We start from the raw sequence: 15,808 nt of genomic DNA, 5'->3' as shown, positions 1-15,808 counted from the left end.
CCTCTGTCAGGCTGGCTGGCTCTCAGCTCTTTGCAATCTTATTATTTATAAGCACACACAGATGTACACACACACATGCGTACACATTACACACACACATGCACGCTTTTTTTCAGACCAAATACTATGATTACGTATAATTTAATCAAATTTAATTTATTTTTGCCTGCCAGACATCCTTAATTGTTTTGGATAGACAGCCAACTTGTTTCATCCTCTGAGGTTTTCATAATTAATTTTTATATGAACAATTTGGGACACGTATATCAGAATTTTTTAAAGAATAGTAACTAGTATTTTAAATGTTTATTTTCAGTAGCATCATCTCTCTGTTGCCAAAAGAAGCCACCATGTTATCTTGAATTTATTTTAATTTAGCTGAATAGTTTTATTGTATATTGAAATAAAGCCTTTTTTAATTTTATTATATTTTTTTGGCAGAATGATCTTGTGTATTTTGCAACAGATGTTGAGGTGAGTAAGCTAACATTATTGAGCAGGTTATTATAGAATGTATTGTGAAATCAGTTCATTTGATTTGATTTAGAATCATGCTGTTGGGGATAATCTACTGTAACTTATAACCTATTGTAAACAAGAAAATTAAAATAGAGAAGTAGGAATTTTTGATCATTCTCATGGACATGTACTTGAACACAAGTATTGAATCAATGAAACACTGTAGAGATTTACACTGAATCACTGTTGCACTGTTTGAGGTAGTGTAGAGAAATGCAGTCCTAGAAATTGTACCATCCTATGAATCCACGTCTGTACTGTTTAGCATGTCACTTGATTTTAAACATTTAGAAACAAAAACCCACCCCCCCCTCCCTCTCCCCCCATACCTTTGTGAATCCTCTTGCAGATTTACAAATGGAAGTCCTTCCTCCTGCCATTTTTATGAATTAATCTGTTAAACATTTTCAGTTCTTTGTCAATGATTTAGAAAATAGCTTTGTAATACTACTTTAGTTTTATCTTTGTTTTATAAAAAAAGTCTTTATAAAAATAAAATGTTTTACAGTTTTGTGAAACGTTATGAAACAGCTAAAATTTTCCTTATGAGAAAATATTGTACATGATTCACATGATTTTTACATTTTCAATAAAAAGTAAAGCTTCTTTTGTTACTTGCATTTTTGTGAGTTTTGGCATCTGTATCTGGTCACAGAATCCATTAAGCCCTGCATAGCAGCAGGTACAGCTGCAGCAATCTCTTCAGCACATGCCTCCACCCTCCTGACTTAGGCACCATTCAACAGCTACAGGCAGATGTGCTGCTCCATGACCCTGATGCATTAAGAGCTGAATCTAGCAGAGGGATATTCAGTGAAGAACTTAGTTATCTCAGGTGAGTTCTGTAACCACTGTAGGGTTCTCTGCATCTGTTTTGCAATGCAATCCATTAACCACGATTGGAAAACACCCAGGAGAGCAAATTCTGAAGGCAATACTGCTGGAGAAATGAGTCTGAAAGGAGTCACAAGGTGTAGTTTGTAATTCCCATAACAATTTAAGTCTCCTTAGGGACTGCAGGAAGTGGAACTATGGCTGTACACTGAATTAACTGTAGCTTCACAGTAGGCTTCACTGAGCATCAGGTCTCTCTTTGGAAACTATTGTGTTATAGTAGAATAACTGTATAATTTTAAATTATATATTTTTGATTTTTGAGAAGTGAAAAAGCAATGAAAAATTACTTTGATGCAATGGAATGTGAAATTACATGTTTTCTATTTAAATAGACATGGTGTGTTATAATTTTTATAATGTGCAGACAGTTCAGTTGCTGTTGGCTGTTAATTACTTTAAGAGAAAGATGCCACCGGACTAGAGGCCAGAAGGCATTCTTTTGTCAGCTGATTATATCATCCACACAATCACACACTTTTACACTCTGCTAGAAGAATGACAACCTATCTCAAAATGTGAAAGTACTCTGCCCATGTCAGTCAGAAAGGGGCAATTGAATGGTGCTTAATTTTCTCCTAAAATACCAGAAACCTTATATAAGGAAAATGGATTAATTCTCTTCTCTAAGTACAAGGATAATATTTTCATTATTCCATAATTACTGGCACTTAATTTGATCCAAAACAGGTTTTTTCAAAATATGTGCTTTTACAAAGCTAACCTATGTGGCATTATAATAATATATATGTATTATATATATATATATGTATATATATATATTACAAAATGCAAAAGTTTGAAAAGATGTTTTAAAAGTTTAAAATAAATTTAAAGTGGCTATTTTTTGCCATTTTTAAGAAATGACCATGACTAGAAAGAGAATTTCACTAGCCAAAAGTTAAAAGAGCTTCCTACTTCTAAATTGCTGATGAAATACCAGATCTCACAGCAAAACAGTGGAAGTTAAGGGTCTGACTCTGTCATTCAAGTCAGCAAGAATTTTTCCATTCACTTGAGCAGGAGTAGTCAAGTAGTCAACCACCTGAGAACTTCTGTTATCAATTACTTGAAACAAATGGGCATTTCCCAAAGTCAGGAAGAACTTACTGTCAAAGAAATCCCTGCAGGAACTGTGTGTCATAGCTGCTGTGTATGGTGCATGGTACTGACCTGCACAGCACCACAGAGCCTCCCAGTGCTGCCACAGAGGAGGAAAACTGGCTTTGTAATGGGAGCTGCTTCTCATTTTTCTGAGAAAGAGTTTGCTTTGAAGTGCTGTTAAGCTTTTGAAATTTTTGGCAGGTCACTTGAAGAAGAGCTAGTGCTCATTTAAGTGTCTCATGCATCTACTGACTGATATTTGGTTAGCTTTAATGAGAACATCTGTACCTATTAAAACAGAACTTGAATTCGAAAACTTAAGCTAGGAACATAGAGAAACAGGTCTTCCCTTATCTTCCGCTTCTGAACAACATTCTTATCATTGGTAGATTATACAAGTGAGCCTGACACCAAGAGGGGGTCAGATACAGTTTCAGGAGACTGTCGTATCCTTCTTCACATCATTAATGATTTAAGCAGTGTGCACGGCCAGGAAGCAGAAGTTTGTACTGCTTTCGTTATTACTCCAGAGGACAGAAACATGGACCTCTCCGCTTTGCCAAACAACAACCATCCTGATAAATTTCTACAGCTGGAGGTGAAGTCTTTAGTGAAAAACTCAACCTTTCTACAAGCCAGGCTGGCAAAGTTCCCAGAAGCAGCTTTACCTGGAGTGCAACAGTGGCACAACAGGGTCTATTCACAGGTAAGGTCTAACAGACTCTTTTTCCTGACTTTTCTATCTTCTTTTGGGGATCTGGAGGCAAATGATATGAGCTCAGCATTTCAGCTGTACATTCGGCTTCCCATATCTTTGAATTTGCACAACTAGAATAACCCCCTGTAGTTTTCCCTTTGATTTCAGTGAGGACTGGACTCCAGAAGGGCAGTCACTCTCCTCAGCAGCAGTACAGTCTACCTCATTTGCTTCAGTACATTATGCTTTCTACTGCTTGTGGTGACATTTTCATAGCATTTCCCAGAAAGCCTACTTATGTCAAATATGGATTAATTGTACCAAGGAGGCTAATAGAATACCCTCTCTAAAGAAATTACAAGTGTGAGAAAGGAGGGAAAAGAATAGCAATGGAGGGGGGAAAAAAAAAAGAAAAAAAAGAAAAAAAAAAAAAAAGCCATCACTGGACTTAAATGTGAAATCCAGGTGACAACACTCAATAAAAGGCACATTAGAGAGAACACCAGAGAGTCTTGCTTGTGTCTTATTAGCTTGTGCATCTCTATGTATTTTGCTGCATCTTCTTTACTTCATCTTGTTTTTCGTCTTTCATCTTTGACCTTGCTGTCACCCTGACAGATGTCTGCTGAAGGCGTGAAAGGCAATGACAGCATTAATACAGGTTATTATGTGGAGGTAGCAGTGTTTTCATGGAAAAATGCAAAAGTGTACTGTCTAGCAGATGCCTGGAGCCCACAGAGGAGACATTTGTATCTGGATCAGCAGCAGTACAGCTGCATCAGCTCACACCCCTCTGGGCCCCACTTGCAGCTCACACCACAGCACTCCTTTCCGGCTGCCTGGGGAGCCTCTTGCCTTTCCCCACCCCTAGCCTGAGAAAAGCTCCAAGGTCTGGTTCTTGTCAGGGGATGGAGACAAACGGAGGTAGCTGGGGGCTGGAGATGGTTCTGCATCCTGAGCATCCCCAGGGCATGGGTCCAGATCCCCCAGGCAATGAGGAGCTGGAGCTAAAAAACCATCAACATGGGGGCAGGAGGGAAAGAGGAAAAGCCTTGAAGTCTCCCATAGCTGCTTCCAGTTTTACTTCTTCCCTCATCAGCTGTCCAGACCCCTTCCCTCCCTCCCAGAGCCCACTCCTATTGTTTGTTCCTAGACCAGGACTCCCCATGGGGAGCTGGAAGGGAGGGGGCAGGCGGGGGGAGAGGGGGGGTCCCACACTCACTGCTGTCTCTCATGCACAGAGCTCTCACTAAAAGAAAGAGCCTGCGGGATTCAAAACAATAGGACATGGAGCAATGCTGGCCTCGCTCCCTGCCCCACTGCGGCCCCTCTTTGTGCAGGATGCGGCAACCACACACTGAGTTGCTCCGCAGCAGGATGCTTCTCCCCATTGTTGCTGGGCAAGAAGCTCCAGGAGGGCCAGGCTTACGGGAGGACTGGGCTGAGTGGGAGCCCTAAGATAGGCCTCCCTCCACCCTGCTCATGCAGGCACAGCCAGGAAGATGGCTGTGTCTGCAGCCTTGCCAGAATTGCTCCTGTAATATAGCATGGTTTATAAACCCCAAATGGGGGGCATAACCTATGTTTGTAAGTGCAGTCCTTAGTGACTGAGCTGTCCGGACATCACTGTGCCTCATTCTCCCTCCCTTATGAAAGAGAGGCCTCCTTTCTTTCCTTGTGCTGACAAATAAAGGAAAAAGAGTTGATGAATTCCAGACGTTAGAATAAACACGATGGCACAGCAGAGAACTAATGGTGCAGGAGTAACATGTTTTGCTTTAAGATGAGAAAGCTAATGGGGTTAAGGGTTAGTTAATTCAGAAGCGGAAATGAGGGGGGTGAGGAAGGAGAATTGGTTTCAGAACATATGTGAGTGACCTGCAGACTCCCAGCATCCTTGAGAACAGCTGAAAATCCCCACCCAGAAGTTCATTTTCTTTCTGTAAGGAGCTGCCGGCTGTGGAGGTCTCCCTGTACACAGAGACTGTGTGGCAGCCTGCAGCCTCTTCCAACCTCTGTTATGAGAACGCTCACTTTCGGCACACTTCAGGTGTTTTCTCCATCTGTAGCTTCCTAAATGAGTTTCCATTACAAAAAGCAGTCTGATTATAATGGCAATTAATATTTCTGACCAAAATGTTGCTGCATTTTCCCTTGCTTTTCTGTGTCAGGTAAACATCACAGCTGCCCTGCTCAGCATACATTTTCATTGTCTACTTCAAATAAAGCAGGTCATTAAGCAGTTCAGGAGTCCTGGACCTTTCTGGTTTAAAGCAGCACAAGAAACTGTTTCTTGTAGCAGCTGTTGCTCACTTTGAGTGTTCTCAGCACTGCAGACTCCTCTTCCCCAGCACCCCTCACTACACCATGCACAGCTCCCAGATACAACACTCACGCTTCTCTCTCAGCCCTTTCCCTTGATATCAGCAGTACTTGGACCTCTCCTTTCTGCTTGCATTTTCTTCTTTTCCCTGGAAGGCAGCAGAGAGAATTTTGACTTTGCACGCTGTGCTCCTTCTCTTTGCTGTGGTTATTAGAATTTCACAACCAGACAACGTTGGCCTTAACAGAATTGCTGTTACCATGATAACTGCACTTCTAACACCTCCTGGTGTCTCATTTCAGTGCAATACCTGTGTCTGGCCCTTGCACACCTCTCAGAGCACCGAGGAGGAGGATTTTACCTCTCAGTTAGGTGCTGGGCCAGTTGCTTCCTGTCCCTTGGCTCAGGCCTGCATTACACATGTGTTCTCTTATTCTTCCCCAGATATTTGCAACTGTCTGCAGTCTGAGACCAGCTGCAAGGCTGACAGGAGCTCTGATCTGACACCATACAGCAAATTTTATATATCGTACTCACAGCCCTGCAGAACTCCATTAGCAGTGACAGACAAAACAGCTTTCTCTAAGTAAATAATTAATTATTGTGCAGAAGTTCTTTCAGTGCCACACAGTAAGGATAGTCAGCATGAATGCTTGTTTTTCTCTGAATGTTTCTGGGTCATGTCGCTTTGGCTTAGGGTTTTACAGCCACCTATTTATCTGCAATCCACATCAGGTGGGCTCTCATCTTGCTTTGGATCACCTTATACTGACTTGTTGCCCTTATAAGCACATCTGATCCCCTCAGGTCTCTTGAAAAGAAAATGTGAATTCTCAGGAGCCTTTAATGTGTTCTGTTGTCTTTCATATCCACTCACCTAGACATGATTAATAATTACCTTCCTGGTTTCCTTCCCACAGCATCCCCCAAGACATTAGATTTGTCTAAGAAAATCTACAGATGTGATTATTGTTTATTCTGATAAATGAGCTTTTTCAGTTGACTAAATACCTTACAGCACCCCAACAGCTACAACTATCACAGGGATGCTTAGGTTTCCAGCAGCTACCTAGCAGCTTCCTGTCAATAATTCCTTATGCCTATATACCAGAGCAATGTCCCACCTTTACTTGGAGAGCTCCTCAGAAAAAGCAGTGCATGCCTTTTGAACAATAGAGGGTTATAATACTAAACAAATCACCTACTTAAAAATTATCCTGCCAAGCACTTTCATTAGCATTGAGGATGTTCTTACAAAACAGCTCCAGCAGAAGACTGGGGCCAAAAATTTCTAAACAGCTGCTTTAGTAAAGCTACTAGGCACAGCTGTCTGTAGACAGTGTTTGTTAATTTCTTTGGATATTGCCCTAGGTTTTGCCAGCAGCCCCAGCTTCCGTGGGACATGAATAACTCTCTTCACAGCGAGTAAGGGAAAATTTTGACTTGCATAATTCCTTAAATTTTTAGATGTCTCTTTCATTTTTTTCTTGCAGGCAGGTTGACTTGAGACCAAGGCCTAGACTTAGCTCTTTATTCTCTTGGTTTGGTTGGTGATATTTTGGTACTTGATATCCCTCATCATGGACTAAGGACAGAATGATTACACTATTTCTGTGCTAAAACAGTAGTGGCAACAGAAAGATAAATTTAAGATACTAATGAAATTGAAATATTCTCTAACAATATAGATTACTTTAGATTTTATAGTGACATATGTTGTTGTCTACTGATACGCGTAATTTGTGTTATGAAATCATTTATCCATTTCTGTAAATGCAGCCTGCCTCATATTTACCTGTACTGTTTCTTGGACCCAAAGTACTTTTTGTTCATGCTTCAGGCTTCTCTCTTTCCATAAAGCAGTCTCTAAGACACATCTGCTGCAGAAATTTCAGTCAAACCTTCAGCTGCACTCAAAAATATTTTCCCAGTTAATGTAGCACTTCAGTGTCTGTACTCCAAAGCTTCTGCAAACTATCTCCTATTCAAATTCCAGTCCAGTTCTCTCTACGTAAAACACTTTTGCTCCTCCCATCATATTTTGTGGGAGATGGAGAGGTTGGCTCAACCTCTTCCCTAGCTTTACTCTTCAGGATCACACATTCTCCTATCTTTATGAATTGCTGCCTATAAAAAGGAAGGTGTTCTGGAAGGAAGGGGCATGAAGTTCTGACACACATTTCTGAAGAAATTCTCCATCACACCATCTTTTCCAAGTTTGGGAGGGTTTTATATAGAACAGCTTTAGAAGTCACTGTCAAGTTACATTATTTTCACAATATTTTAGCCTAGGGACAATGAACATCCCGTGGTGAGACAGCTTGTGTTCCTCAGCAAAATGTTCCCCAAGTCCAACTATCTAGTAGGCCTGAGGGAAGCATCATTAAGGTCACTGACAAATTTTAAGTAATAAATAAATTAAATAAAGTAAAATGGAATCAGAAAGAAATGACAGTTAAAAACACCAGCTCAGCTGAAATCTGGCCAGTACAATCCAGAGACCTTCAGTGCCAGCTGTAACTGAAGTGCATAGAGTAATACTGTCAGGGGACTGTCAAGGCTGAGGAATGACATATGGAAATTATGAACTAATGGAGGAACTGGGAGGCACTGAGGATCCACCCACCTATTAATGATAATTATTGATGGGAAATACACTTAGTTACTTCTGATGATTTGGCGATAACAGTGCCAGCATGATGATTCCTACTAGGGTTGCTTAGACAAAGGTTGATGCTTTCTTTTTCCTTTCCAAAGAAAACCAGGTCTTTGCTTTTATCTATGCCTGCCCATCATGCACTGGCTGGCCACCAAGCCAGGCCAAGACCACCATTGTTTCAAAGGAAATATCATCTTCTAGTCAGGAAAGCTTTGTGGAAGTGTAAAGACAGTCCTGAAGCACAGGGCAGGTACTGGTCTGAGGACAGGGCTCTATCAGAAATAGCTCTCTTGGGAAGCTGAGGTGTGGCTGGAGCCATGGGCTAGTCTCTGGGACAGAAGGTGGTTGTATGGTTACAGTCTTAGCAGCTCCTGAAGAGGTTTAGGCTGATTTTAGGATGCACTTTGTGAATTCTCCAAAAACCACACCCCAACACAATTGTTACTCCTCTTCCTCTTCCATCTGCTGTCATAAAATCCTGATTGAATGAATGCTTTGCAGGAACATTGCTCAAGTTGTGATGTTGTGATGGTACCTGTATGAGGAACTTTCAAGTAGTTGCATGCCAGCCCTCTGATGTGTTGACAGATCTGCTGTGCAGTGAAGGTATCAGAGTTGTGAGATCCCCCCAAGGTGAGATGTAGAGCTTTAGCAAAGACAGCTGCTGGCATACTGTTACCTTATACTTCACTCTGCTTTGTTCTTGCAGCTGTGCTTCTGCATCTCACTCACTGCATTGGCATCTGCCAGATCTGCATGCACTCTACTGTCATACCCCATAACAACATTATGCTGTACTATAAGCTTTCTTTTCAGTGTGCCTCACAGTGTCAGTTCATATTTGCATATTTCACATTGTACCTGCATGCTTCCACAGAAGGAAGAAATCTTCACAGAATGAACAGTCAGGCTCCCTTAGTACACTGATGATGTTTGCCAGAACAAGAAAAAATGATGCACAGGTAATTTTAATAATGACTTTTGACAAATTATAGCTCTGGAAGGCAACATGCATCATAGGTAAATGAAAAATGAAGGCCAAATTCTGCTCTAATTTGTGCTTTACAGAGAGAAAAGAAAAACATTACTGAGCTGCCTGGGGTGGAACTGAATGGGATCAGCCAAGAAATGATAGACAAAACCCTTGGGAAACACATTACACCCATCACACTGAAATCCACAATCAAGAGCAATCCCTTGTATAGTGATTTCCAGGTGGATGATGGCTGGGAGGAGAAAAGAAAGACTCCTTCCTGGACTGCACAGGACTATGACAGACATTCACTGCACTCTGACTTGGCCAGCCACATAAAGGTAATGTGCTTCTGCGCTGCAATCAAATAAAATGTATTGCTAAAGCTCTGTGTGAACACGAGCTACAGTGCAGCATGTTTGGTTCTTTTGGTAGGATTCCAGAAGCAAATATGGACATGTTTTCCTGTGCAGACATGACACTAGCATGAGTCTGATCAGAAAAAGAAGTCTATGTATCTGGTTAGTGGCCAGCAATTTCAGTTCTGCAGAACACAGTCTCTGTAAAGAGAAAGTCTTAAACCACAACACCCTGCAATGGTTTCCCAACTTATACAGGGGTGATCTGTAAGCCAGGTACTTAAGTATTATGTGTCCGCTTTTCTAGCTGTTCATAACATCACAGATAACACACATTTTTTCAGCCTTATTCACACTATGTAGGATCATACCTGCACGTGGATTTTCACAAATCATTTGTAATTTTTTTTTTTTGGATGCTTTTTTATTTGTTTGTTTTTGCTATTCCCTGTTACTGGAAAGGGACTTAGGAAGGACTTAGTTTTTTATTTATAAGTCAGCATCTGTTCTTCAGAATACAATCTGGTTTCTACTGCTATTTATTTATTAATTTATTTATTTGGTTGGTTGGTTTTGGTTTGCTTTTCTTTTGTTTTTTGTTTTTTGCTCTTCTTCCTTCCTCCCTTCCTTTCTGCCCTCATCTCCTTTCTTTCCTTTCTTCCCTTTCCTTTCTTCCTCTCTTTCTCTCTCTCTCTCTTTCTTTCTTTCCTAGATCTCATTTAAATGCTTGGTGTCCTGCATTTGGTTCCTGGCAAGAAAGTGTGGTTTTAGTTTTCCCCAGAGGAACATTTGCAGCATCTGGCAAGTAGCACAACCTATGTTCAAGTGAAAGTCTCTTGCATTTCTGTTGTGATGCTTTAAATTCATTAATCACTATCTGATGATAGCCAAAATACTCCTAGCTATGTTCTAATGTTCTATTATATGCAAGGCAGAAGAACTGAGTTCATTTTCTGTTTTTTCTTTTAGGAAAATCCTAATGATCTACGGTTCTGGATGGGGGATATTTATACTCCTGGGTATGATACCTTGTTAAAAAAGAAAGAGAAAGAAAGAAAACATTCTAAATGGTGCCGAATCATCCTGGTAATAGTACTAGTTGTATGTATCCTAATTACAATAGTCACGCTCAGTGTTTTACTTACTTAGTACAGCCAAAAGCTGGTGATGGAAGTTTTTCAATAAACATTTTTATTAAGTTATTCCCCTCCCTTGTTTTATTTGAATTCCATGTATTTTTATTTATTTATTTATTTTGGCACAAGTATAATTCCTTTGACATCACTATTTTAAAGTGTTCCTGTGCAGCATAAGGACTTGATCCTGAAACAATACAAATACTCTGAGCATAAGAGTGAATGTCTCCTAATGGGTATAATTTATAAACAAAACTCTGAACACAAAACTTCTTATAATGTCTTCTTCTTCTTCTGACTGGTGTTTTGGTTCGGTATCTGTAATACAGTACATATGATATGCATGGGCTGCCAATGGAATATTTCAAAATGCTTCAAAATATGGAGAGAATATTTTTTAACAGCTGCTGCATCAGGATCTGGAGCAAGATTTGATGAGTGCTAAAGTTGAAGTGAATTTGAACATATCTATTTGGAAGACTGAATATATATAGTCATTCTGTAACAAAGGGTCTTTGCAAGTGAAAGGAAGCAGTCAACTAAGATCTAGAAGAAAAATTCAGGAAGACGAAAATACAAACTGAAATAAAAAAAAATAAGTGAATAAAGACAGAAGCATATAAATTATTTTATCTCCAAAAGTTCACCCTGTTTGCTGCAAACACTTCATATCTCTTCCAGGGCAAAGGACTACAAATACTGCTGTCCCGGTGATTTCCCTCATTAACACAAGACAACTCTCACTCTATGGAATCGAGCACACCTTCAGTAAGGTTGCTGATAACACCAGGCTGAGCTGTGCAATTGCTACACTGGAGGGAAGGGAAGGCATCCAGTATGACCTGGACAGGCTGGAGAAATAGGTCCATGTGAGCCTAATGATGTTCAGCAAGGCCAAGTGGAATGTGTTACACTTGGGATGGGACTATCCCAGGTATTTATACAGACTGGGGGATGTGGCTCTGGGCAGCCTGGTCTGGTGGTTGGTGACCCTGCATATAGCAAAGGGGTTGAAACTAGATGACCACTGTGGTCCTTTTCAGCCCAGGCCATTCCACAATCCTATGGTTCTATTATTAATCTTGTGATCATCCAACAGAAAAAGTTTAGCCACATTTAAATGCATTGGCATAAAATTGGTATCTGTGTTATAACACAGAACATTGCTGTAAACATACTGGGAAGGAAACTTGGTCTCCCAGCCTGCTGCAGCTGTGGTATGGATGGGTGTTCTTGTCTGAAAGATCAGAGGCACTTGGCTTCCCAAAGTAAGATCTAAGAACCATTCTGCAAGACTAATAGCTAACATTATGAAGTAATTATTCATATTAAAGCAACAATACTTAACTGTTGTGTTGGTTTTATTTTCAACCGTGGTAAATTTGCTTTAAGTGCATTGCATACAATGCAGAGACATATTTTTCTAAACTATCGAGGCCTGTAGGCGGGAAGCCTAAAAGCAAAAGGCTCTGTAATTTCCAGGAAAACAGCCAATAATGAGAGTTTCTTAACTGTATTGCTCTCTGAGGGTTTAGGAACAGGGATAAAATAGTTTTCTCCTCAAGTCCATTTACTGCTGCTTCAGTCTGGCTTTGCTGCTGCCACCTTGCGGACAGTCGGAAAAGTGTGTGGGGTGGGGGATGAACGGAAGGCTCCAGGCAGAGTTTTGCTGTTCCAGAGTAAAGCGCATTTATTTGAGGTTTGTTTTAAAAAATACAGTATGTGCAGGTTCTTTTGCTGCCACCTGGTGGAGGATTGAGCCGGGAGCGGAGGTACCGCTCAGCCCCCCGCAACCCTCCCCCTCCTTTCCGGTCATCCGCACGTTGTCTCGATTATGGAAGTGCATAAGTGTTAAAAGGCATGGAGGGGTGGGGGGAAGAGAAGAAGCCTCACTCGTTCTCTGAGGGAGCGTCTGTGCTGCCCGTGCAGAGAGGCCCCGTGCTGTTACACGCCTGGAAGAGCATTCGTAGGGGGACAGCCCGTCATTGTTAGAATGCGGGCCGCGCTCTGGCCTTTGGGAAAATAAACAACAATTGAATGCTTGGGGGGGAGGACAGAACTGAGAGACAAAGACCTCTTTTCAAGTAGATGGGAATCCTCCCTGAAGTGTGCTTCATTCAGATGCAGTCGGAGAGACGCAGGGTACAGCTTTATTTGTTTAGGTCTCTAAATGCCATCTCTTCACTGTGTGATCTTAATTTATTTTTATTTTTATTTTTTAATTCCTTAGAGGCAAGAGCTGAAACAGAAAAGTCATCATGTAACATTTATAAAGTGGGATTAGGATAGGTGTTTGGAAAACAGAATGTTTAGTGTATTCCAAAAGTGCTTTTAAAACTGGATGAATAAAACAACTCTGCTAGGTAATGACATTCAAATGGGACATACAGCATTTTTTCCATAGTAAGTAATCTCTGAGATCTAAATTCATTGGTCTGTTCCTGGCTTGAGAGAATGCTTACGCATACGCTCTGCTTGACTTCAATGGGATTTAAGCAGGTGCTTAAATAAAGAAGTCAAATTTGGATCAGAATAGGAACAAATGTTGGCGAGTTTCTGAATTTTTTATTCCAGCGATAATCAGCTCAAATGCCAGCAAAGTCTCCTGCTTAATAGCCAGTAAAACTGTGACATGCAGCACCAGGCTGATACATAGATACCATGCCAGCACCTATTCATATGATGCAGAACAAGAAGGTAACTGCTGTAGAATGCTACCTTTGGTGGGGAAAACTGGTACTTGCAGAGACGTAGAGGAATTCGTTCTTATGAAATGTGCAGCTGTAATCTGGAACTAAACAGGAGTGATAGTTCACACAGGCTCTGCCAACTTATAATTGCACAGGCAGTTACTATATTCTGCGGTTGTTGGGAGAAAACTTAGTTCCTTCTCTTCAGCAATTAAGGATTAGTTTTCAAAACTACCTATGGATTTAAACTTTATTTTTTGTTGCCTTTTAGTACAACTGCTCTAAATTCACTAGAGTTATTCTGGAAAACTCTTTGAATTCCCCAAACTTTTTCTTCCTCTGCTACATTCTTCTTTCCCTAAAACAACCAGTAAATATACACCTGAGTTCTCATTTCATCTGTTTTTATCCTGTGAAGCTGTGGGACGGAGGCTCCTGCTTGGCTCTGGAGCACCAGCAGGCGATACCTGGGGAACCTATAGCTACCATTCCACTTCAGTGAAGTACACAGCTGGCTCAGTACAGATGGATCTTAGCAGGCCTTGTTACTTCACTATGGTGTATATTTCCACACTTTTTCTTCTTTTGTTTTTCTTCTACCACTGCACTGATCAAACAAGACACATTCTAAAACAGGAAGAGGATAGGAACTGAGTTTTGAAGCTGCTCGGTTATACTATTAACTCACTGAAATGTGAATGTAGTGTAAGTCAGTTAAACTAAACTCAGCACAGCCTTCCAGCACAACTAATGTGATGTTCCCACCAATTATTTCCTCGTGCAGTTTTAGTGTTCAGAAAATGAACCTAGACTTACAAGACCAGAAGGCAAAAAATTGCCTCCATAGAGCATTACGTGTTGGGACAGCAATGGGTATAAGATAGCGCTTACTATCTCTTTTGCCACACAAAATAAATTTTAGAAGTTTTGAAGCATCTTTAAGTACTTTAAGTAAATTATAGTTTTTGGTTTAACATCAGATAGCATATCCTCTGACACAGCGTATTATTATTATTATTATTATTATTATGTGCTGATTTTAAAAATATTTTAGGATTTCCTAGAATTATTTATCCCCATGAATAAAGGAAGACATAAATTCTGGAGTTCTTCTGTGGATTGACGGGTCTCTTTTGGCCTCACCCGCACCACTACAAAGTAGTCGTTTGCACTTTATAGAAATGAATTAAGAAATACAGCAGACTCTAGCAGCAGCGAGCTTTTGTCCTCACAGAGAGAATTTCAAAGTACCACTGCTGTCTTCCACAACACTGCTTCAGACCTAGGTGACATGTAGGTGCACACTCAGTGTACCTGGATCCATGGATCCATGGGTGAGGGCATGGCACATGCCACAGCTCAGCTCCTTTCTCAGCTCTTTGACAGCTTTGTAAATCCAGAATCATACATCAAATCTGACGGCCTGCACCTGTTTCTAGTCCATTGGCTGGAAAGGGAAAGTGGGAAAGTGGAACAATGGCTTTGTGAAAAATAAATCTCTTCTTGCTTTCTTTTCTGTCTTCTTTTTTTTTTTTTTTTCCCCTCCCCTTCACTCAGAAAGTTTTATTCACAGTGTTTTGTTTGAGTTCGTGGGGGCTGGGATTTGTATTCCAGACAAATGTACTGTCTATCCATTGAGCTAAACCCAAATGATAAGCTTAATTAAACTATAACTTGAAGATGGCTAACTGCCTAGGTCTCTTAAGTTTCTCTGGACTTGTACCACTGCAAAGTGCAATCAGTGGATGAAGTTTGAAGCTATCCAAATGCAAATTCCACAGAGCTACCCTTGCACAGGTGCTTCCCAACACCAAACAAAATCCAGTCAGACTTCTACTGAGGCACAGACACACAGTAAGAGTGAATGGATGTGGAATCTGAGCACACTTGTTTGAGATGAGGAGCTTCAGCCCAGATCACCAAGGAGGTGTGACACTATCTCCTCCCTTTTGCAGCAGTTTTCAGTGGACTTCTCCCAGCAACCAGTCTGGCTGAGGTGCCTACTGATGGCCAGTCCTCTTCCTGCTTGAACAGCTTGTTAGAGTGCTCTGGCTATGGGACTTCGTGCATCTGGACCCACTTCAGGCTGGTCCTGATACTCCTCCAAAGCTGACCAGGATACACTAAATCCCAGAGTCACAGATGCTGTTACCAATGACTTGTTGTTAACTTTTTTCATCTCTAGAGCTGATGGATCTCATCTGGCTGTGGAAAATGAATGCTGAGCACTCTTTCCCGAGAAACATGAAGTTTGATTAAATCAACCTAGCAACAAAATTCCTGTACACAGACTTAATTCTGGTGCATTACTGAAACAAGCTGGCAGACAGTTTTTCTGTTGTAAGAGGGAGGAATGATGAGTTAATAGCAGGATGACATATGGTATTTTCAGGAGAACATGTAAATCCCAAGCTGCTGTTCATTCTTGTTCCCACCCACGTTTAGCTTCACAGG

At 40.9% G+C, this 15,808-nt stretch overlaps 1 protein-coding gene across 1 annotated transcript; it reads left to right on the top strand.

Annotated features, from left to right (window-relative positions):
• The first annotated feature begins 2,983 nt into the window (after nucleotides 1-2,983).
• Nucleotides 2,984-10,677, top strand: MINAR2 (membrane integral NOTCH2 associated receptor 2). The gene is made up of 3 exons (XM_015849393.2): nucleotides 2,984-3,223; nucleotides 9,265-9,510; nucleotides 10,498-10,677. Exons 1-3 carry the CDS (start codon nucleotides 3,059-3,061, stop codon nucleotides 10,675-10,677), a joined length of 591 nt encoding a protein of 196 aa, XP_015704879.1. The 5' UTR covers nucleotides 2,984-3,058.
• The last annotated feature ends 5,131 nt before the right edge of the window (nucleotides 10,678-15,808 follow it).

The sequence above is a fragment of the Coturnix japonica genome, chromosome Z (genome assembly GCF_001577835.2).
Source record: "Coturnix japonica isolate 7356 chromosome Z, Coturnix japonica 2.1, whole genome shotgun sequence".
NCBI classification, from domain to species: domain Eukaryota; kingdom Metazoa; phylum Chordata; class Aves; order Galliformes; family Phasianidae; genus Coturnix; species Coturnix japonica.
Note: the sequence above shows the minus strand (reverse complement) of the source record. Positions and strands in the feature narration are given on the sequence as shown.